General features: G+C 28.0%; 2 protein-coding genes across 4 annotated transcripts in view; one reads left to right on the top strand and one right to left on the bottom strand.

The window, feature by feature from the left end:
* The first annotated feature begins 12,568 nt into the window (after positions 1–12,568).
* The window catches only part of LOC100210178 (uncharacterized), a 44,878-nt gene continuing 34,625 nt past the window's right edge, over positions 12,569–22,821 (top strand). The window contains exons 1-2 of one of the 2 annotated variants that reach the window (XM_065817201.1): positions 12,569–12,922; positions 13,054–13,283. In XM_065817201.1, the coding sequence (XP_065673273.1) occupies positions 12,739–12,922; positions 13,054–13,283 (414 nt within the window). In that variant the 5' untranslated portion in view covers positions 12,569–12,738. The remainder of the gene's footprint in view (positions 12,923–13,053; positions 13,284–22,821) is intronic. The other variant, XM_065817202.1, reaches the window with a different exon arrangement.
* The window catches only part of LOC136090746 (uncharacterized), a 2,996-nt gene continuing 1,735 nt past the window's right edge, over positions 21,561–22,821 (bottom strand). For both annotated transcript variants that reach the window (XM_065817631.1, XM_065817630.1), the window contains exon 3: positions 21,561–22,821. This exon is cut by the window's right edge and continues 632 nt beyond it. Coding sequence is in view for 1 of the 2 variants with exons in the window: in XM_065817630.1 (XP_065673702.1) it covers positions 21,644–22,798 (1,155 nt within the window). In the remaining variant the exon portion in view is untranslated.

The raw sequence follows: 22,821 nt of genomic DNA, 5'->3' as shown, positions 1-22,821 counted from the left end.
TCAACTTTTAATGATTTAAAATTTCGAACACTTGCCCCTATATCATTATAAAGTTTCCTTAATCCATCAACATTATCACTATTTTTTACTTTTACTAGTTTTAATAATGAATCCATGTGTGCAGAGGTTAGAACTTGTGGGTTACCATATCGTTCGGTCAATAAAGAAACTGCTTCTCTATAATTTCCACACGATAAGGTTAAGCCACAAATAGTAGTCAATGCTTGACCTCCTAAATATTTTTTTAAATAATTGAAGCAATCAATATCATTTAGATCATCATTGCTATGTATGACAACATTAAACTGATCCCAGAATGTTTGCCATTCTAAAAAGTTACCCTTAAAAACTGGGAGTTCAATTTTTGGCAATCTACAATTAATTTTATTTTTAGAGCTCTGTTCAGAATTATTTTCAAAACCTAATTTTACAGATTCTAACCTTAGATTCAATTCAGAAAGTATATTGTGAAATGGAGCAGTTATTTCAACACTCGCTAAAACATCCTCATCAACCTCATTTGGCACGGCTGTTTCACTCAATATAAAAGCGAGCTTGACGTCACAAGAATTTTTGTGTTTTAAAAAAGAAAAGTATTTCCGCGTAAAAAGTATAAAAATTAACTAACTTTAAAATAATAGTTTTTTTTTTCTATAAATTCTTTTATCTTCAAATTAAAAAAATATAAAAGAACTATCCTTCCTTGTTAAATAAATATTTCCATTAAACGAACTAAAATAAGATATTGTTAAAATATTGCTAAAGATTTGGGATCACTTTTCTGTTTTTTACGATTTTTACGTCTTGGGCCAACTAAGATATTCTGACATAGCTACATGTTTGATAGTTGAAATTTGGAATACTTATCAATAAATGTTTATTCTATCTGACTTTTCTTACAAAAATGAGCATCTTGCTCATTTTTGTAAGAAAAGTTAGTTTTTAATGCATTTCTTTTTTTAATTTTATCACTTTACAATGTAAACCAAATTTTTTTTGTAATATGCACCAAATTATTAAAAATTCAATTCTTTATAAAAATGAAAATCAAAAAATTATTTTATGTACCTCCAGCTATGTTAAAAAATATGGTAATCAAACCTGTCTGGTTTAGCAACAAATTTTTATTGTTTTATGCGTAAATTTTTGTTTACATTTTTAAACAATCACGTGACCTTAATACCTTACGACTTTTTTAGCGAGACAAATTTTGAACTATAAAATAAACAAAGTTAGGCGGGTTTTTTCTCTTGAGGGTAATCAACTAACATTAGATTAGTTTAATCCTATTATATCTTGTTCATCTATTTGTCAATAAATATTATTTTATTTGCATTGAATTATATTTTTATTACGAGATTTATTTAGCATTATGTATTCTGCTGAAAGGAAATTATTAAAACGATACATCGAATGGGAAGATTGTTGGGAAGAAGAGTGTAACTTTGTATTAGTTAGGCGGTTAGTCAGCAATGATAAAATGACTAGATACGTAATTTTAATTTTAATTTCAGTCTTTGATTTAAAAGCATTACTTAGTTTTATGAGCTTTATTATGCCAATTGATTTTGATTTGCCCAGTTTTGAGGAATTTAATAAAATGGGCCAAAATTTAAAACGCTTAAAAACATTTTATAAAAAATTTTTATAAAATTTTTATAAAAAACAAAGTATCTTTTAAAACGCAACTGTCACAAGCTCCACAAACAAAACAAAAAAGAAAATCTATAGATGCAGATTGTTTTTCAATTTTAAATAGGAATAAGGAACTAAATAGTCTAATTGACCAATTAACTTATAAAGAAGAAACTAATGTGGATAAAATAAATAAATTAAAAATGCAGGTAACTAAGTTGGAAACTGAAATTACGGACTTGAATTCTAAAAACAAGACTTTAAACACACATTGTAACTCAATAAGTTCTCAATTAGAGGCTATGAGTATTAGGCTAAAACAGGAGGAGCAGTTCCAACTTAATTCAAAAAAAAAAAAAAATCAAAGCAGCACAACGTAAATTTGCATCTGCTTGTGAAGAATAAAATTTGAAAAAGATAATGCAAAAATTAGTAATATAAACCAGAATGGTTGTCAAATTTGCAAACATTTTTTAAGCGGTGATAAGGATTTAGTTGTTGTTCATTCTTATTTAGACTATGGCAACATTGGTTCTTCTGAACTGTTCTGTGGATTTACATTAAGTAATCCACAGAATATATCAGTACAAAGGCCAATAGTTGGGAAAAAATATACTTACGTTAAGTTAGGACATGGTAAACCTTATTCTAAGTTAGGTAGGTATGCTGCAGCTAGACGATCTAAAGTTGCTTTTATATTCCTTCGATTATTAGCTTGTTCAGATTTAGAATGTGATTTGTGTATGTTGTTTTGTGATTATGTGTCTTGTGAAAAGCCAGTATTTTGTTGTTTTGCAAATAAGTTAGGTTTAGTTACTCAGTTAAGTGTCTCTGATGCAATAGAGTTGCAGAGCCAATTAAGGATGCCCACGGCTGAATTCCGTTGACTAAGACGATTCTGTGTAATCTTGGTGCAAGGATTCTCCCATCTGAGCCTAAGATAAGACAAGAACAAGAAATGCGGACAATGCATGTCAGTAAAGAACATTTTACTGTGAAGTCCATGTTGCTTTATCCATCTGCGAATGAAGCATCTTGTTTATCTGTATCTGTACTGATGGTTAAGAATTTGACAATTTATATTAAAGAGGTTTTTAACAGTCTTTACGTTCGTAACCACCTTAACTCGGATGTTGGTTTTGGAGAAGAGGTATAGCTCTTTTTTGCTGGGGATAAGGGTGGAAAGTATATGAAAATCCATTTTGAAGTTGTCAATTCTAAATCATCAGGGTCTGTATATGATGTTCATTTGTTTTGTATCTATCAGGATTCAGACTGTCGTGAGAATATTGCCTTAATTCTTGGGCATTATGCCAACGACATAAAAAGAATTTAGTTGTCAGATTTTAAGCTAAAAGGCAAAATAGTTAAGTTATTCTTAGGTGGAGATTTTCAGTTCATCGATGATGTTCTGGGACACCAGGGTTCAGCTGCTAGCTTTCCTAGTTCTACAGACCTAGTTGAGTTAAATTCTCTAAGAAACCATGCTTCTATGCCTCACACACCTGCTAATTGTAAAATCCTAAAGAGAACAATACAATCTCTAGAAGGTGCTTACAATGAGAACTTGTGTGAAGATAGACAAGGTGGAAACCTAAGGACTCTAGGTAAGTTTCATAATTCAATTATTGCTACTGTGATTTTCCCCATAACAACTTTAGATAAAGTAGTGCCACCTGTTTTGCATATTATGTTAGGTTTAAGTGTTAAGACTGTTTAAGTTATTGTTAAAGGAGTGTAGGACTTTAGATTGTCAAGCTGATTCGTCTTTATCTCATAGATATAGGCGGATGGGAAAACGAATGGATTGTGGGCAGCTAAAAGCGTTCTAAAACAGCAGAAGCTATGCGTTTATTAGGTAATCAATTTGTAGACGTGTGAAGATCTAGAAAATATATCCAAACGTAACATGGGGACTCATGAGAAGTCTCTTATAAGGCCCATAAAGACATGAAGGTGGAGCAATAAGCTTTCCACGGTAATGTGTTTGTAGGTAATCATTGTAAAATAGTCTTAAGAAACCACTATAAACTTTGTAGTGTTATTGATGATGAAGCAACTAAAAATAAATTTAAACGTATGTTTTGTGTTTCTAATAAATTGCAACCTATTCTTTTTAAGTGAAAATTTCTTTCTGATGCAGAAATTACTGACCTTCATCAATATATTAATTTATTTGCTATTGAGTTTCATGCTTGCTTTCCAAAAGAAAGTATTACGCGAAAAATGTATGAACTCATTTTTAATGTGCCATTATTTGTAAATTCACATAAAACTATTGGATTGTTGAGTAAAGAGGAGGGAGAGTCTTGCATAGCAGCGTAAAAAAAGAATTAAGACAGTTGCATTCAGTAGGAAATCTGGACCAGAAGCTGCGTCTTCTTTTAAAACGCTTTGAATTGCACAGCAAAGCTGATAGGAAGCTTCAAGCCTCTAAGGTGAGAATGTGTGTTGTTTATTTGGAGCGTGGCGAAAATTCTTTTTATAGAAAAGGTGTCTGCCTTGTTTGTGGTCATCAAATTTAGTTTAAATATTTTAAAATAATTAGAAAAAAAAAAAAAAAATAGATCCTTGATTTATAAATTAAAGAATTTTATTTAGTTAAAATATGTCTGTAATGTTTGTTTAAATTATTTTTTATTATATGTAATATTGCTTTTATATATTGTAGGGCAGTTCTATTCTTATCAGAAGATTCATTCTACCTCAGCAAAACCTCCGCTCAGGTTAAAGAATGGAATATAAGTCTAGCATCAAATGGGTGTAAAAATATAGCATATTATTTTAAGAACCTACGCAAAGCAACTGGTATGTTTGTTGTGTTTGATCTGGTATGTTTGTGCAGTTTGTTTAAAACATTTATTGTCAGTTATTATATGTAACATGTATTTTATATAATAGATGTCCATTCGATTATTATCATTAGAAGTTAATTCTACCTCTGTGGTACCACTGCTTTACCTACCTCCACTCTTGTTAACGAATAGAATGTAATTCTCATATAAATTGGTGTAAAAATATAATTTAAGAATTAGTACAAGTTATTGTCACAAGTTATTGAGTCAAGCAACCGTTCTTCTGGTTTAAAATGAAGTATGAGTCTTGTATCAACTGGGTGTACAAAAAAAATACTACTTAAAGAACTTATCAATGGACCAACTGAATATAGAATAGTTTTTTTATGAGAATAAAAACAATTTCAAATTTTATTTGTATATTTAAACACGCCAAAAAAAATTAAAGTTGGCGAGTCTTTATTTATTAACATTCTTATTAGAACTGTGTGCACATAATAAAAAGTTTTTTAAAAGCTTAAGCTTTTAATTTTTAGGCTAAATATTCCTTAAATTAAATCTGGTTTTATTTAATAGAATCAATTTTCAAAAACTAGTCATTTGACAGTTTAACTACATTTTCGTAATTTTGCGAAAATTCAATTTTCTTTACTGGCTTAAAATAAATCTGTTTTAGTTAACTTTAAACGTTTAAGTAAGATTTTTTTGTTTTTATAATAGTCCAACAATGTGTAAATTTAATAATAAATATCAAAAATATATTCTTTCTGATTTTTTTTTGATAAAAAGTAACATCAAATTACTAAAATTTAGCAAAGTTCGTCATTTGACGCGTTTATTCTAAAACTAAAGAAGTTTTTTAATATATTTGTGAAATGTCATCAGATAAAACATTTTATTGGTGTTTTATTTCTTTTTACACAACAAAATTATCTCTAATGTTATAAAAGTTATAAAGGTTTTAGTAACACCCTTTACGTGAATATTTTCTAAAAATAACAAGAAGCCGTAAAGCTCGCCTGAAACAGCCGTTTTGGATCAAGTATATTAACTATTTCTTTATCAATGTTATTTAAATTGGTATAAAGTCACCTAAACTACTTTTCAAAGCTATAAACTTGGACTGTGAAGTTTCAGGGTCTTCTAAAGCTTGACTAATTTCTACAATATTTTTTTGAAAGATACTTCTTAATGCCTTTCTTCTAGCTACCTTCCTACCTAATATTGCACCCATAACTAATTCTCTCTATACAAATTTCTCGCTCACTCTTGTTATAAGTTCGAAAAATACAATTTTGATCTTGCGGCGAACAGACGTGTTTTTTTTCAGAAGAGATTTATTTCAGAAAAAAATACAAAAAACAAGTTTTTATTTTTGATGTATTTAAACTTTATGTCATATGGCACCAAGACAAATTGGTGAGTTGTTTTTAACAATAGAGTCGAGTAACAATATTGTAGAGAACTATATAATAAATGAAGAGGAAATTTGTTCCCATCCAAAGGAAGTCATTATCAATGGGCTTTCGCAGTTTAATGAGGCTGAAGTTTTTAAATTAAGAGTCGAATTGTTTACAGAAATATTAGAGCGTTTTGACATGGAGCAGTTCTCGTTGCTAAACATTATTCTAGACGCAGAAGACCAAGTGAAAAAAATCTTAGAAAGCGGTACAAGATAATAACGTGTCTTAATGATATTTATCTGATGTCGATTACTACAGCGGAAAATCAACTCCATAAGGACTTCAATAAATTGCTTTCTATCTCCAAACAAGTTAGTCCACAAATTTATCAATCATCAGATATAAATATGACATCGATCTTAAAAGAAATTATCGATCGCTTAAAGGCATTACAATCGGAAAATAAAAAAATCATGGCAGATTTGCATTTATTACAGGAAAAATACGACGCATTACAAAAAACAAATAGCGAAATTGTGAAAAATCAATGTGCTTCACAATCTATTAACGCAAGTAACAGTAAACCACAAGAAGTTTTAAAATCTATCGTTTCAAATTCAATAAATTATCATTCCGCAAACCAAATAAATACACTGCAAGATGTTCCTGTATGCTCCATTGCAGAGGATTCTAGTTTGAAAGTTGATTGTAGAAATAAAAGTATAGATTCCTACGCAACCGTGGTTAAATTGCTTAAGCCTGAACCGCAAAAAGAAAACGAATTTATTGCAGACTATCAAGATTTCAAAGTGATAGGAAAAAATAATAGAGTTATAAATAGCCAAATAGATAAGCAGAGGATAAAATCCGTTTTTGGAAATAAAGTCGTTAACAACAGAAGCTCAATTGCAGGGCAACGTATTATTCGAGAGTCTTTGTAGGCGGTGTTTGTAATTCTTTATCTGAAGAAGATCTTTCGAACTGCATGAAAAAAGAAATTGGTATTACGCCTTTAGACATCAAACTTAACAGAGAAAACATGTACAACCGATCCCTCAAAGTGAAAATTAAAAGTAGCAAAAAGAAATGGTACTTAAACCCGATGTTTGGGATAATAACATTATTGTCAAACCGTTTAGAATGCACCGTGAAACACTAACAATAAAAAAAACACATCAAAGTATTGAAAAACAATTGCCACAATTCTTAAATCACTCTACATCATTCATGCAACAATCAAATTATAAATCATAATGGGAGAAAAAGAATTAAATTTAACTAAAACAATAAAAACACTTTGTGCGTTTAACTGTCAAAGTTTTAAATCGAACTCGTATTATATCTCTAAATTATTAAAGTATTTCGATATTATTTTTATTTCGGAGCACTGGCTGCTAAACATCGAGAGTTTTCTGTTAGATAATGTTGCATTACTAACACATAATGTTATCTTTCATGCGGCAGAAAAAAATACACACGGTAGACCGTATGGAGGAAACGCATTCTTTATTAAAAAAGGTATGTCGTCTTTTCATATAATACATGAGGATGAAAACATTCTTGCAATAAAAGGCACAATAAACAAGCGTCATTTAATTTTTATTGGGGTTTACCTTTCATGCTGTCGTAACAATAATGAATCGTACGATAAATATTCTTCTCAATTACATACAATTACTTCAATCATGAACAACTATGCGGATGAAGCAGAATGTATTATATCTGGAGACTTTCAGTCATTTCCTTATAAAATATATGATTTAGAATTTCGTAACAACAAAACACGAACAATCTTTCAAAACATCTCACAAACTTTATTAAATCAAACGAGTTGGTTTTTGTCGATATAGTCAATGGTGCTGGTCCTACCTACACCTATTAACATAAAACTCTTTTAAATTCTTCTAACATTGACCATATAGCATCTTTAAAAGATACAGAACTATGTTTTACAAATTGTCAAGTTATTTCTCCTTCACCGTTTAATAATAGTGATCACCTTCCGGTATCCACAAGTGTCAACCTTAGAGGTAGCAGCTTATCTAACGAAATAAATAATACAATGGAAAAGTATGATTCAGTTCCAAAACATGCATGGAAGAATGAAAAGTTTATTGATTTTTATAATCATAATCTATCTATAGCATTTAGCAATTACACATTTATAGATGAAAAAATAGAAGCAGAAATTAAAATCACATGTTCCAAAATCAAAAATGCAGCTCTCTTGGCAATTAAACAGTGTTTTGGACAACAAGTGACATGTAAGTATTCAAAACCTTGGTGGACACCAGAGCTTAAAAGATGTAAAGATAACCTATCCTTTCACTATAAGCAATGGCAAAAATCCGATTATAACAAGTCAGTAGAATGCGTAGTCTACAAAAGATATATCTATTCCCGAAAAAACTTCCGTAATGCTGTTAAAGCAGCACATAACAAAAAAATCTACGAAAAAACTAAAAATATCGAATACCTACGCAATACTAATCTTCAAAAGTTTTGGGACAATATTCGCAAAATAAAAAACAAAAATAATACTCGACTCTTTACAACTAATAAATTGCAAAACAAAAATGAAATCGTTGAAGAATTTCGCCATCATTTTCAAAAAATACTTAATACGCCGCAATGTACAAATAACGAATTTAATCCTCAACAAGTTCCACATATAAGTAAAGAGCCTAATTCAAAGTTAATTTCAACAGCTGATATTGAAAAATGTATTTTAAATCTTAAAAATAATAAATCCTACGATTGTTTTGGAATAAGTGCTGAACATCTTAAAAAATCTCGCAGTAACAATCTTCTAATGTTACTCGCTTCTTTTTATAACAGCATTTTAACAAATGGAAAAGTTCGCCAATGTTTATCAACAGCCACAATTATTCCATTAGTTAAGTCTTATAAAACATCACTGAAAAATACAAATAACTACAGAGGAATCAGCATTCTACCTATTTTTACGAAACTTCTCGAATATCTTATTGTACACATATGTCCAGATATCACAGAGAGTCATTCACAACAATTTGGGTTTAAAAAAAATAGCTCTACCCTTCACGCAGAATTTCTTCTGAGTGAAACAATAAAACACTATAAGCATAACAATTCATCTGTATATATATGCAGTTTAGATGCTTACAAAGCTTTTGATCGTTGTAACTGAGAAATACTATTTGAGAAACTATATTATCAGAAAAAAATCCCACTATCGGTAGTTCATACTATTTCATCGTTATATCGGGCAAGTATTGCTAATGTATCATATCTTGGATGCACATCAGAAGAGTTTAGGTTGTCTCAGGGAGTTCGACAAGGGTCCATACTTTCGCCTCATCTTTACAATATTTATACTAAAAATCTTTTAGAGAAAATTGTCTCAGAATCCAAAGTAGGAACTTCAATAAATGGGGTATACACTGGTGTCATTGCGTATGCGGATGATATAATTTTGCAAAGTTCAACTATATCTGGTCTTCAAAATCTTATTAACATCGTCGAAAAGTATGTAATATCAAACTTTATCAAACTAAATGCAGAAAAAACTGAATTTTTAATATCTGGAGTAAGCTCGATCATCAATAACGTGATTTATGTTAACGACGCTCCTATTAAGTTTCAAAGCAATTTAAAACATCTTGGTTTCCTTTGGGATAATAAGAACAAAATTATGACGGCAACACTCCAAAAAACGAATATAAATGAAAGGATAACGCAATTTTTATCTGTTGCAAAAGCTCTTCTAAGAAACGGAATTCGCTTCTGCCAGCCGGCTACGATTATTTATTTATTTAATTCCCTAGCTATTCCAACGCTATTATACGGACTAGAACTGGGTGGTTGCAACAAAAAGTTTCTACAGAATATTGATAAAGTTGGACGATCTGTCTTAAAATCATTTTTTAATATTTGTAAGCATAGTAAAAATTACCTCCATTCTTTTTTCAAAGTAAACTCTGTATTGAACATTCTTATTCATAACAAATTAAACTTATTTATCAGGCTACTTAATGACCCTATATGTTACTCCATTATAATGACTTAGTTGCCGTGTATAAATAACCAAAGTTTATTTGTTGGTGAGATATGGCTAATATGCAAGCAATTTGGTATTAATATGCTGCAATGTATGATCGAGGGCAATAAAATTAAAACTGCACGCCCTAGGGGAGTGTTAGATGCCAATATCGCCGCAATTTTAAAACAATCTGTCCAATTATGGAATTTAAAGGAACAAAGACTTTTATTTAGAACTTTGATGGAAGAAAACATTCTAAGAACAGTACAAGAACACACATAGCATTTTCTTTATTTGTTTTTTTTACCTACAATTTATGTAATTATTGAGTGTTTAAAAGAATATATATATATATATATATATATATATATATATATATATATATATATATATATATATATATATATATATATATATATATATATATATATATATTCACAATACTCACAATGAAATATGTATCAACATCAACAACAAATCTACTACTACTAATCAATCAACAAAGCAACAATATTTTTCTTACCAACACTTGTTGAAACTACTCGAGTCCTACACCAAGTCAACTATAAACAAAGATTTTGTAAATCGAATCGATTCTTTTTCTGAAGTCAATAAATAATAAATGTATTTCTTCGCAATATTCTTCACTCAAGTTTCTTATTTTGCATCGGGCGCCATGTAATAATTGGTTTTAATAAAAAATTTTTTACGATAATAATTGAGGCGTTGCGAACGAAAGGGGCCAACCAAAATCAAGTTTTGAGTAAATCGCGTTTGAAGTTTTTAGACTGAAAATTGCAAAGGGGCTCACCAACCAAAATCAAGTTTTGAGTAAATCGCGTTTGAAGTTTCTAGACTGAAATTTGATTAATTTTCAGTCAGAAAGAGGCCCACTGACACGTTGATTATGTGCTATATTGTAGATGACAGACTTAAGTAAAAAATGGTTAAAGAAAACGGATTTTCGAAAATTGGTTGGTGTGCCCCTTTCGTTCGCAACGCCTCAATTGAGAAGAATCTTAGCTCGGGTTGATACTTTTTTAAGAACCTCGTGTTTACAATATAATATAACCGTAACAAAACCTTTTTGAATTCTTCAAATCAAGAATTCCAGATAATAATAAAAAGCCGTAATAAATCAAAGCACTTTTTACAATAGAATTGAAACTAGTTGAATAAGAAGGATAGATAATTTGCAAAAATTCATTTTAGTTGAGATTCTGAGATTCAAAATCTAATGAAAACTTCTCTCTAGCTATCATCCCGTCATCAAATTTTTTAATTATTATTTTCGGTCATTAGAAATTTTTTTTTTGGAAAACTAGAAAAATCTTTCTTTAAAAAATGCAAATGAAAATTGCATTTACTTTACGTTCAAAATATATACATAAAAATAAACATATAGAAAAAGTTCAAATAAATTATTACAGTTATTTAAATTATTACATAAATTATTACAGTTAGTACATTACAATACAGTTGTTAGTACATTACAATTACAGTTAGTACATTACAATAAATTATTACAGTTATTTTACAGAAAAAAATATTGTTCATAACAAATAATTCGTATTAATATAAAATTCCTAATCTCTTTGGACTTTCCTACAAAATCATAATTTTGACATATTTTAGGCTAAAAACGAAAATAATCAATTCAAATTCGGCAGCACGCAAAAATATTTCTTTTTATTAATTTTTTTTTAATTGTTTATATTCTTACGTGTAAAAGATCATGTTTTTTTGCTGGCGTGCAATTTAAAAAATTTTTGTTTTTGGGCTTTAAAGTTGATGCAAAATATTTTGGCTTTTTTTTGGGTGGTTTAAAGTTGATGCAAAATATATATCATCCCCCTCTTACTTCCTTACATTCAATTTTTTTGGGGTGATATTTTAGCATAAAAACGGGAACCTTTATATCAAATTCGGCAGTATTCAGAATCATCCGATCACATTTTTTTTTTTTTAATAATGAAGGGAACAACACTTTATGCAGCCGGGTGTAATTATATAATATATATATATATATATATATATATATATATATATATATATATATATATATATATATATATATATATATATATATATATATATATATATACATAAATAGATAGATAGATAGATAAAATAACAGAATACAATAAAGAGTATAACAGAATACAATAAAGATTTTCAAAAGAGAGTTTCTTTTTTGTAACAAATAATATTTATAAAACACTTTATAATGTTTAAATACTACTTATGGCATTTCAATTGATTGATTCTTTAACTTTAGATTTAATCATGTTTTTTGTCGAACATTTTTGATGATGCTGAACATTTTTGTCGATGCTGAACATTTTTTTTGCATTCCAACAAGGTTTCTTTTAAGCATGAGTAAAAAGTCGTAACTTCTTTTACGTCACTATTCTCTGGTAATATTTTTCTTAAAAGACGCAGCCAGTAACCCCTTTAAAGAAATATTTTCCAAATTTTCTTTGAGTAACTAAATGTGCTATAAAATGTGTATAGTTTAGATAACAAATAAACTATTATTGAAAAGTATTTATTTTTAACGTAATAAGCCTTTAAGAAAATGATAATTTTGACTTTTAATCTCTTTAATTGAAACTAAAGAGCGTATAAGCTTTAAATATAACCCTTATTGTTAGCTCATCAGCATAATTAGCATAATTAACTTTAATTGTTAGCTATTGCATTACTAACTATAAAAATGAAAAGTATAGATATTTGAATGAGTATTCTGTATAGAAAAACGTTAAAAGTTAAGTTATAAACAAACACAAAGTTAAAGCACTGTAACTAAATGAAAATTTGCAACATGATTTGCTATTAAATTGTAGTTAAAAAAAAACTTTATTGTGAGTCAGTCAGTACTATAATGAAAGAGCTTTGTTTGTTAATTATTTTAATCCGACTATGGTCCGTTAATGGGGTAGGTATTATGAGAAAAGAATTTGGTGATGAATCGGATAACAACGGTGTTCCATGTTTAAACGGGACATTAATATTCTATCAAGATATAACATTTTCTATACATTGTTTTACATCTATGAAGAATGAAGGTTTGAGATTACTGCTTAGTGTTAATTTTCTTGTGATAAGAGATAACAAATAAATGTGTTTATTTTCAAAACTATATATATTTTTTCATTTAGTTTTTTTTTTCTTCAGATTTACATTTTTTTCATAATAGGTTGCGATTTAATGTTTATTGGAGGAAATTCCAATGTAGGATTTATACCCGCGAATAATAAGAACAAAACTTTTGACGTCATTTCTACATGCGAAGACAACTACAATTTAAAAGTTGCAAATCTTACAATACAAGATTACCCGACTAATACAAACAATAAAGTCTGGACATCATATGGCATTGAAGTAATTCAAAAGTTTTTAAATGTCCTACCTTCTGAAAAAGATAAGGTTCAAAAACGTTTTTTTTTTTGTTTTTTTTTCAATTAATTAATTTTTTTAATTCATTTATTAATATACTTGCCGTTTGTTAAAATTATAATAAAGAAATTATAATAAAATAAAATAATACAAAATAAAATAATGCAAAACCTTGTTGGAGCAAAAGAAGTTGTCTTATTATCAAGTCTTGTAACACTTGTGGGTTTTAAAATATATTAAAAAATTTAAATAACAAATAAGATCAAAAATATACGCTAAACTTAAAAAGAAATATAAGAAATATTTTTTGCTTGTAATTATTTAATAAAACTATTTAATAATAAAATACAGCGAAAGAAATATAACTATGAAAGTTTCAAATCAACGAAAACATTTGTTATTTTATTATAAATGATGAAATAAAAAATAAGTATTAAAGACTTATTTTTAAATTTAACAAAATTAACTTTATTATTAAAAGTTAACGACAATTAATTTAAATGTTAACTACATAATTTAAACCTTTAAAACTATTGTAAGAAAAAAAAAAAAGATTTAACTTGCCAAACTTTTAATAAAATTTGAATTCGACTAAAAAAACTTTATACAAATTAACGAAATTCTATTAGAGAGTCAAAAAACTCTACATTATGCAGAAATAGATTTTTCTGCATAATGTAGAGTTTTCTAAATTTTTTTAGCTGCCAGTTTCCAACTACTATGTTTTTGCTTAATCATCTTCAGTTCTCGCTAGTATGAACATATAAAATTTCGGAATTTGAACTTGTCTGAATTTAATCTATTTTACAAAATAATAGAAATTTGATGATTAAAAAGGCATAAAACTTTTGTGATTGTTAAGAACAAATTTCTTAAAAACTTTTACGAGAACATAATTATTTACATACTTTAAACAGTATTCAACAATACAATATTCAAAAAGTTTGCTTAAGAGCTATTGCAAGAGAAATTATTGAAAAATAGGCAAATCATGAAAATGATATCTTTAAATTGCCTTCGTTTTCAGATATTTTGTAGAAAACAATAAGAAGAAGCAACTACTCTTTTTGTTGTTGAAAATTTTCATTTATTGAGGAGGTATTGGGTCTTGAAATTTGGCCCATTTTGTGAAAATGTTTGTGCATGGAATACCGATGCTACTTTGAGGAGCATTTTTTAGCAACTTTGAGAAATATAGAATTGGAGATTTTAAAAAAAATTTAGAGATTAAAAAATTATAACAAATATGATCACGTGGCCCATACTTTTTTTTTTCTGTGCTCCAGGTAGATTTCTACAGTAAAAGAAAAAAAAATGAACATATTAAATTTTTTATTTTCTTGAAACCACGCTTTAAAACTGCTATATTTTGAATTTTACTCTTACTTGTAGCATTAGTATCTTGTAAGACAATATTCGCTTCTTTAATTTTTTTTGAAATTCATAATAGAATAAACATTGATTGTAAACAAAAACAAAAAAACATTAACACGCAAGGGCCTGGAAAGGAGTAAGCTGCCAAAAATAATTTTTTTTGGTTAGTACACTTTGCTAGATTACCTATAACAACCGTGGCCTTAGTTCTGCCATAAAAAATATAAAATTCATGTGTTCAGGTGATAAAAAATATAAAATCCATGTGTTCAGGTGATAAAAAGTCTACAGAAGTGCTAGAAGTAGCTTCACTTTTTCATATTCTTAATTAGCAAAATATCTTAGCAACAATATAGATATGCAACGGCTATTTTATATCCATAATAGTTAGTTATGTATATAAAATGTTCGTTTGAAGACATTTTACATTGTATCCGTATTATAGCACTTGTTTTGTTTTTTATTATTTTAGCTATCTATTGTTATAGGTAACATAGAAACCTCCATGACATTTCATTGTCTTTATCTTCAAAATGTGGTTAACTTAATATATAATAATACCTTTAACAGTTTTGCTAATAAAGCTCTTAAAACGGTTGATGACTTGTTTAGAATTATTAACTGTTGAAATTTGTATAACTTAAAATTTTAAAAAAAATTTTGTTTTCTTTTTATTACATTTTTACTTTATAAACATTTGTATTTATTAATAATAAAAGTAGATATTACTTTAAAAACCTACCTAAAATAAAATATATATCATATCAACTGGCTCATCTTTCAAGGAAAAATCATAATGAATCTAAAACGGACAACTACTCTCTTTGTAGTATGCCATCAATGGCGACACTAGTTTGAGACTATTTACACGAAGAATTTAGTTTTGATATTAATGCATTTCCCACGGGATTTCGTTATTGTAGCACCAATGCTCTCTTTGTGAAAAAGTTTATTATATTTTACAAATATTTTATTAATTTGATAAATCTTTTCTAAAATTTTTCACTAAAAATACAAATAATCTTGTTCACAGCAAGCAAGCCTTTGAAAATGATTGAAGTGGTTTGGAGATGTGGTCAAGAGTTATTTATAAAAATCGGAAGGGCTGCTCCAATTGGTGATCAATACTTATGTTCAACGTGTTTTATGGTATCTGACAAAACGTAGCCATAAGATTTTTAATTTAAAAGGTTACATCATTGAATGAAATGAAATCTTCTGCATTGAAAGGTTAAACTCAAACTGCACAGATTGTTTTCAATTAGATGGAAAGGGCATTAGGCACCCATGCACCAGAACATCTGCTGTTCATAATGCTAAGAATCTTATTCTTTCCAAGGATAAAAAGATGTCAGAGAAAATAATCTCAATTGTTCTAAAGTTTCTAGAAAAGGCTGAAAATTTGTTGCAATCATCCACTGGTAGACTTTTATTTAAAATTACTTGCTGCAATATTCTGCTTTAATTTTAGGAGGATCACTGCTACCTGTAGTATTAAAACTTAATCTCCAAACAAATAAAGTAGTCTCTACTGATACATTATTTGATATCAAGAAAAACTACGATCTGTCTGAAACTGTTGTTCGTGATATTCTTAAAGATTAACAAAAAAATCTTGTTTGTCTAGGTGTTTAGATATTTTATAATATATTTTCAAACGGCGGTATATCAATTTATTTATTTTCAAAATAATTATAATAGGTAATTTTAACTCACATTGTTTACAATATGCGATTTCACAACAATGTGTTGAAAAAAATTCTATTGCTACGGTTATGAAGCGTTCCCATGCTCTAGAAAAGTTTTAAAGTTACAAAAAGATTTGTTTTTTGTAAATGGAATATGAATCTAAAAACTCAGTATTGAAAGATGTTATACACATTAAAGATTTTATAAAACTTGTCTGAGAAATATGCTATCTACGCGGAATAGGTCCTATGAAAGCATTGTTAGAGTTTTGATTAGATTATATGAACGCTATTGTTAGAATTGATGTAGGAAAAGGTTCACTGAAGGTTTAGTAACTTATATACTTTATATTTTGCAAATAAGAAGAAATAAAATTAGAATTTTATTCAATTATGATTGATGAAACAAAGCTAGGAAGCAAAGTAGAAATGAGACTCAGGAGTGAATAAGTTGATTATTCGGATTTTGGCAAGAGTATAACCATAACCGTGGAATGCTTATTAAGTTATTTAATCTTTCAGCTCAAATCTTTTGTGGCTTCTGGCCTAAAGCTCATAAACGCACAACTTAACATATCAGAAAGTGACTTTACCTCATTTTATTAACTTTTTACAATATTAAACATTGAATTTTAGAATTAAAAAAAATTTATGATAGAGTCATGGTGGAAAACAAGCATGTTGTTATTGAACTAGTAAAATAAGCTCATCAGCTGACTTCAAAACATTTACTTCCTTTAGTTCAGATTACTATCAGTACCCTTAAGTTCAGGTTACTATCGGTGCCAAGATGCAGGATATCTTTATAAGACAACGAAATTACTCACTTATGTTATTAATCCATATTTGTTTGAGGAAGATCCTAGAAAATTTATTCTTGATACTATCCCTCCTCCAGAACTTCATATGTTTGAGCATATTGTAACATATATTGTTGACATTCTTTTTGTTAATGAGGGCCTGAAATCCTTTTTTGACAAAAAATCAGTAATGTGGCATGGGTATAATGGTGGCGAATTGGATGAACCTAACTGCTGTTAAGTTCTCAAATTATTAGATAAAACGATGCTGGTTACGCCAATTCAGTTATATGCCTGCATTGAACCCTGCAAAGTTTAGAACCGGTAACATTCATATTGTCGAAGATAGTGCAAATCCGCGTAACTAGCAATGGCTGTATAATTGGAAATTATTAACTTTAACAGCAAATACCTATTGTTGACATTGTAAAGCGCATGAATAAAACACAATATGTCAAAATGAACCCAAAATATCTTCAAATGAAAAAAATCAAAAGTTATAACCTTCTCCAGTGAAAAAAATTTGTAGTGCAAATACGCGGTATTATTCAAAGCTTTTTACACAGATTTGCACTATCCCCGACTAAATATATATCTATATATATATATATATATATATATATATATATATATATATATATATATATATATATATATATATATATATATATATATATATATATATATATATATATATATATATATATATATATATATATATATATATATATATATATATATATATATATATATATATATATATATATATATATATATCTATATATATATATATATATATATATATATATATATATATATATATATATATATACATATATATATATATATATATATATATATATATATATATATATATATATATATATGTCTATAGGTATATATATATGTGTCTATAGTTATGTACATATGTCTATAGTTATATATATATATGTCTGTCTATATAAATATATATGTATATATATATATATATATACATATATATATATATATATATATATATATATATATATATATATATATATATATATATATATATATATATATGTCTATATATATACATATATTTACATATATATACATATATTTACATATATATATATATATAGATATATATATATATATATATATATATATATATATATATATATATATTTATGTATATAAATATATAAATATATGTATATATATATACGTATATATATATATGTATATATATATATATACATATTTATTTATGTATATATATACACTGGCGAGCAAAAAAAAGTGAACAGTACAATTTTTCAGTAAATTATGTATTATTAATCAATTAAAAATATAATACATAAAATATAACATATCGCTTATGTTAAATACATATACATACACATATATACGACTCATTTTGAAAAAAAAAAGATAATATTTTGTGTGGCCACCACCATTTTTCATCACTTCATTTAATCGACGCGGCATCGACTCAATTAAATTTGCTATCAAACGGTCAGGTATTGTAACCCAAACTTGTTTTATGGCTGCCCAAAATATATATATATATATATATATATATATATATATATATATATATATATATATAGAAAGTCACTTAACTAAATTTTTTTCCATTTGACACTGTGTTTCATCAACAAAGATTTCTGATGAATCTTTGTTGATGAAACACAGTGTCATATGGAAAAAAATTTAGTTAAGTGATTGTCTACTAATATATATATATATATATATATATATATATATATATAATATATATATATATATATATATATATATATATATATATATATATATATATATATATAGATATATATATATATACATACATATATATGTGTGTATATATATTTATAGATGTATATATATGTATGTATATATATATATATATATATATATATATATATATATATATATATATATATATATATATATAGATATATAGATATATACATACATATATATGTGTGTATATATATTTATAGATGTATATATATGTATGTATATATATATATATATATATATATATATATATATATATATATATATATATATATATATATATATATAGATATATAGATATATACATACATATATATGTGTGTGTGTACTGCAAGGGAGTACGAAAAACAAATCATCGTGATGATCGTTATTTGAAGAGCATTGTTGTGTCTTGTCCGCATACTTCTTCTGCACGCGTTGCAAGCCTAGCTAGTGACAGAGGTATTCAAGTGAGTGCTAGGACTGTTAGGAGACGTCTGTAAAATGACTTTGGTCTTGTAGCTTGCATACCAGCGAAGAAACTTCTAATCACGAAACAACAACTCCTCCAGCGATTGAAGTTTTGCCGTGCGATGAAAGACAAGTCAAGCGAGTGGTTGGAGAGAGTCATGTTCACAGATGAAAGTACCTTTCAGCAGCTACGAGGCCCTGGTTACAAATATGTCAGACGTCCTGCCTCTCAGCGATTCAACCCCAAATACACCATCAAAACTGTAAAACATCCACCAAGCGTCATGATCTGGGGTGGCGTCACAGCCACCCCAGATCATGTGGTCGGTGTGGACTGCACATCTTCGATAAAGAGGAAAAGGTCAATGCCAAAAAGTACTTGGAGGTTCTTGAAATTAAGCTTCAAATCCACATGAACATCTCAGGAGCAACAATTATGCAACAAGACTCAGCCCCTTGTCACACCGCAAAGATTGTCCAAAAGTGGTTTTCAGACAACAATATTTAATTTCTTTACAATTGGCCATCAAATTCACCTGATCTAAATGTGATTGAAAATTGTTGGCAAATTATGAAAAGAAAAATTGCTGCACATCGTCCTACATCAGAAAAAGACCTAAAAGAGATTTTGAAGCGTGTGCGGACGACAGAAATGTATGTATATATATATATATATATATATATATATATATATATATATATATATATATATATATATATATATATATACATATATATATATATATATATATATATATATATATATATATATATATATATATATATATATATATATATATATATATATATATATATATATATATATATATATATATATATATATATATATATATATATATATGTACAGAAGCATAGAAAGAATTTTTTGGTGTTCGAGGTAACTTCCAGACATGGAGCAAACTCCAAACATTTATATGTTTATACTTATGTTAAATAATGAGGGTTTGCAAAAAATTGCGATGATTGGAAGCTGGGAACAAAAAAGTCTTAAAATTTTCGCCCTTCTGCCCCAAACGTTAGAGCAACAAGTTGATGAAGTATTTTTTAATATTTTTAGTATTTTTTGTACTATTCTTAACTAGACTTATATTCATCGATAAATTTTAAGTTTCATAGTATTATCTATTAGCGTTTAAAAATTATTATCATATAAAATTTGCAACCCCCTTAAATTGAGGAGGGGTTCAAACTTTATATGGTCATAATTTTTGAACGCTAAAATATCCTTAAATGAAACTTAAAATTTATCGATGAATATAAGTCTAGTTGAGAATAGTACAAAAAATACTTCATCAACATGTTACTCTCACATTTGGGGCAGGGAAGCGAAAATTTTGGGTCCTTTTTGTTCCCAGCCTCCAATCATCGCAATTTTTTGCAAACCCTCATTATTTGACATAAGTATAAACATATAAATGTTTGGAGTTTTATTTATGTATATATATACACTGGCGAGCAAAAAAAAGTGAACAGTACAATTTTTGAAATGAAAAATGGTGGTGGCCACACAAAATATTATCTTTTTTTTTTCAAAATAAGTCGTATATATGTGTATGTATATGTATTTAACATAAGCGATATGTTATATTTTATATATATATATTAGGCCACTGCCTACTAGGTGTTTTTTTTTTAAATCATAAAGAGTCACCCTGGCATTTGTTTATTGCAATGTTAATAACACAAAACAAAAACATTTACTTTTTTTAAAGTTATTTTCCCTTCGGGAAACTGGATTTAATAATCACACTTTTCAGCCATTTTGATATGTTTTATAACCTATTTTTTAGCGATCTAAAAGCCCGGTTTTCTACTTCTGGTGCCCGGGTGCAATAATAATATTAGGGGCCCACAGATATAAATATAATTTTATACTAACAGGCTTCTTGAATTTTTGCAGTTGGTTGAAAAAAAAGGTTTCAAAAATAAAAACAGAAAAACTATTGAAAACTGAGATTAAACCAAATTTTTAATAATTACAATAACTTTATGCGTATTTTTAGTCATTTTGAATAGTTGTTAAATTAATTACAAAAAAAAAAGTTTTAATAGGAAGTTCATTAGCGTTTGGGGGCCCCTAAATCGTGGAGCCTGTATCCATTTCACCAACTGCTCCCCTCCCTAGAAAACCGGCCCTTGAAGTCTATGTAATTAGGAATTTAATATCAATAGAACTATACTTAGATTATTGACTACAGTAAATATTTCATTCAGCAGTTAAAGAAAAAAACAAATAAACAAAAAGTATAACTAATATACTAGACATTTATTTTATAAAATAGTCACACTTTTTTACGTTTCTTTTATTCTCTCTTCGACTTTGGGTTTTAGTCAAAATGAATTTGTGTCTCTTTTCGTAACCATAAACCTGTTTAGATGCCTCTGAGGTTAATTTGACTGCTCTCTCCACAGATTGAGAATTGTTAGGCATATCTATTACACAAAGTTTTATGTTTGATTTAATAGCCTCTCTCAGATTTTCTGACGTTATGCAAAGAGTTGTTGGGGGCTCAACCTGAATATCATCAACAGAAATAAGATAATCCCAAGACTCAGCATCAAAATTTATTTTCATTATGGATTTCGGCTTAAGCTTTGGTTTAAAAGTAATGTCTTCTTTCAATGCTCTTATTTTAAGGATTTGGTTGAGGGCTTGATTTCTTATATTCAGATTTTCATCCAGCAGCATGCAGTAAAGGAAATTTTCTTGCAAACAACAATATGAATTTCCTTGTATGTTCTTAAAAACAATGCTCTGAATCCTGCTGTCTTGAAGCTTGACTAATTGAATGGTTTTGTACAAAAGTTGACAAGCATCTTTGTATTTTCCGGAGCGCTTAATAGCAAACCACATTACACAATAGACTTGAACAATATATTTAGTTATTACTAATAACTCAGGAGATGGTTTATCAGTCCTAACATAAACCATCATTATTCTTAAGGCTAGAGTTAGCCATCTAGCATGAAAAATTGGTCCAGGTTTTTTTGAAAGAAATTTTTTAGATATAAAACCTTTTGAGATACCCACACAGTACTCATAAAGCTTTCGCTGGTCTGCACTAAGATCACTTATAACCTCACTCCTAACAAACAACTCTATTTCCGAATATATGGGAACAAACTCAACCAATAGCTGTTCATGAAGAGTTTGATGAGATGCAGCATCTCCAATAGGCCCCTTATAAGAGTTAGGACCATTTGTGCTTCCATCTAATTCACATATAATGTGTCGCAGTGGAAGTTCAACTTGATGAAGCAAACATCCTAAAAGGTGCAAACTTCTTTTAAGAATTTTTTCGAGTTTTATAACCAAACCGTTATCTGCACCTGTATTAGAAGTTGTGTTATCTACAATAACAGCAATTAAGCTCTGAGCACTATTATATTCTGTTAAAACATTTGCAGTAGCGTTTGCCATGGTAGCGCCAGTTCCATTAGGTA

This window comes from Hydra vulgaris, chromosome 14 (genome assembly GCF_038396675.1).
Source record: "Hydra vulgaris chromosome 14, alternate assembly HydraT2T_AEP".
Classification (NCBI taxonomy): domain Eukaryota; kingdom Metazoa; phylum Cnidaria; class Hydrozoa; order Anthoathecata; family Hydridae; genus Hydra; species Hydra vulgaris.
The sequence above is the reverse complement of the archived record's forward strand: the minus strand, read 5'-3'. Positions and strand labels throughout refer to the sequence as shown.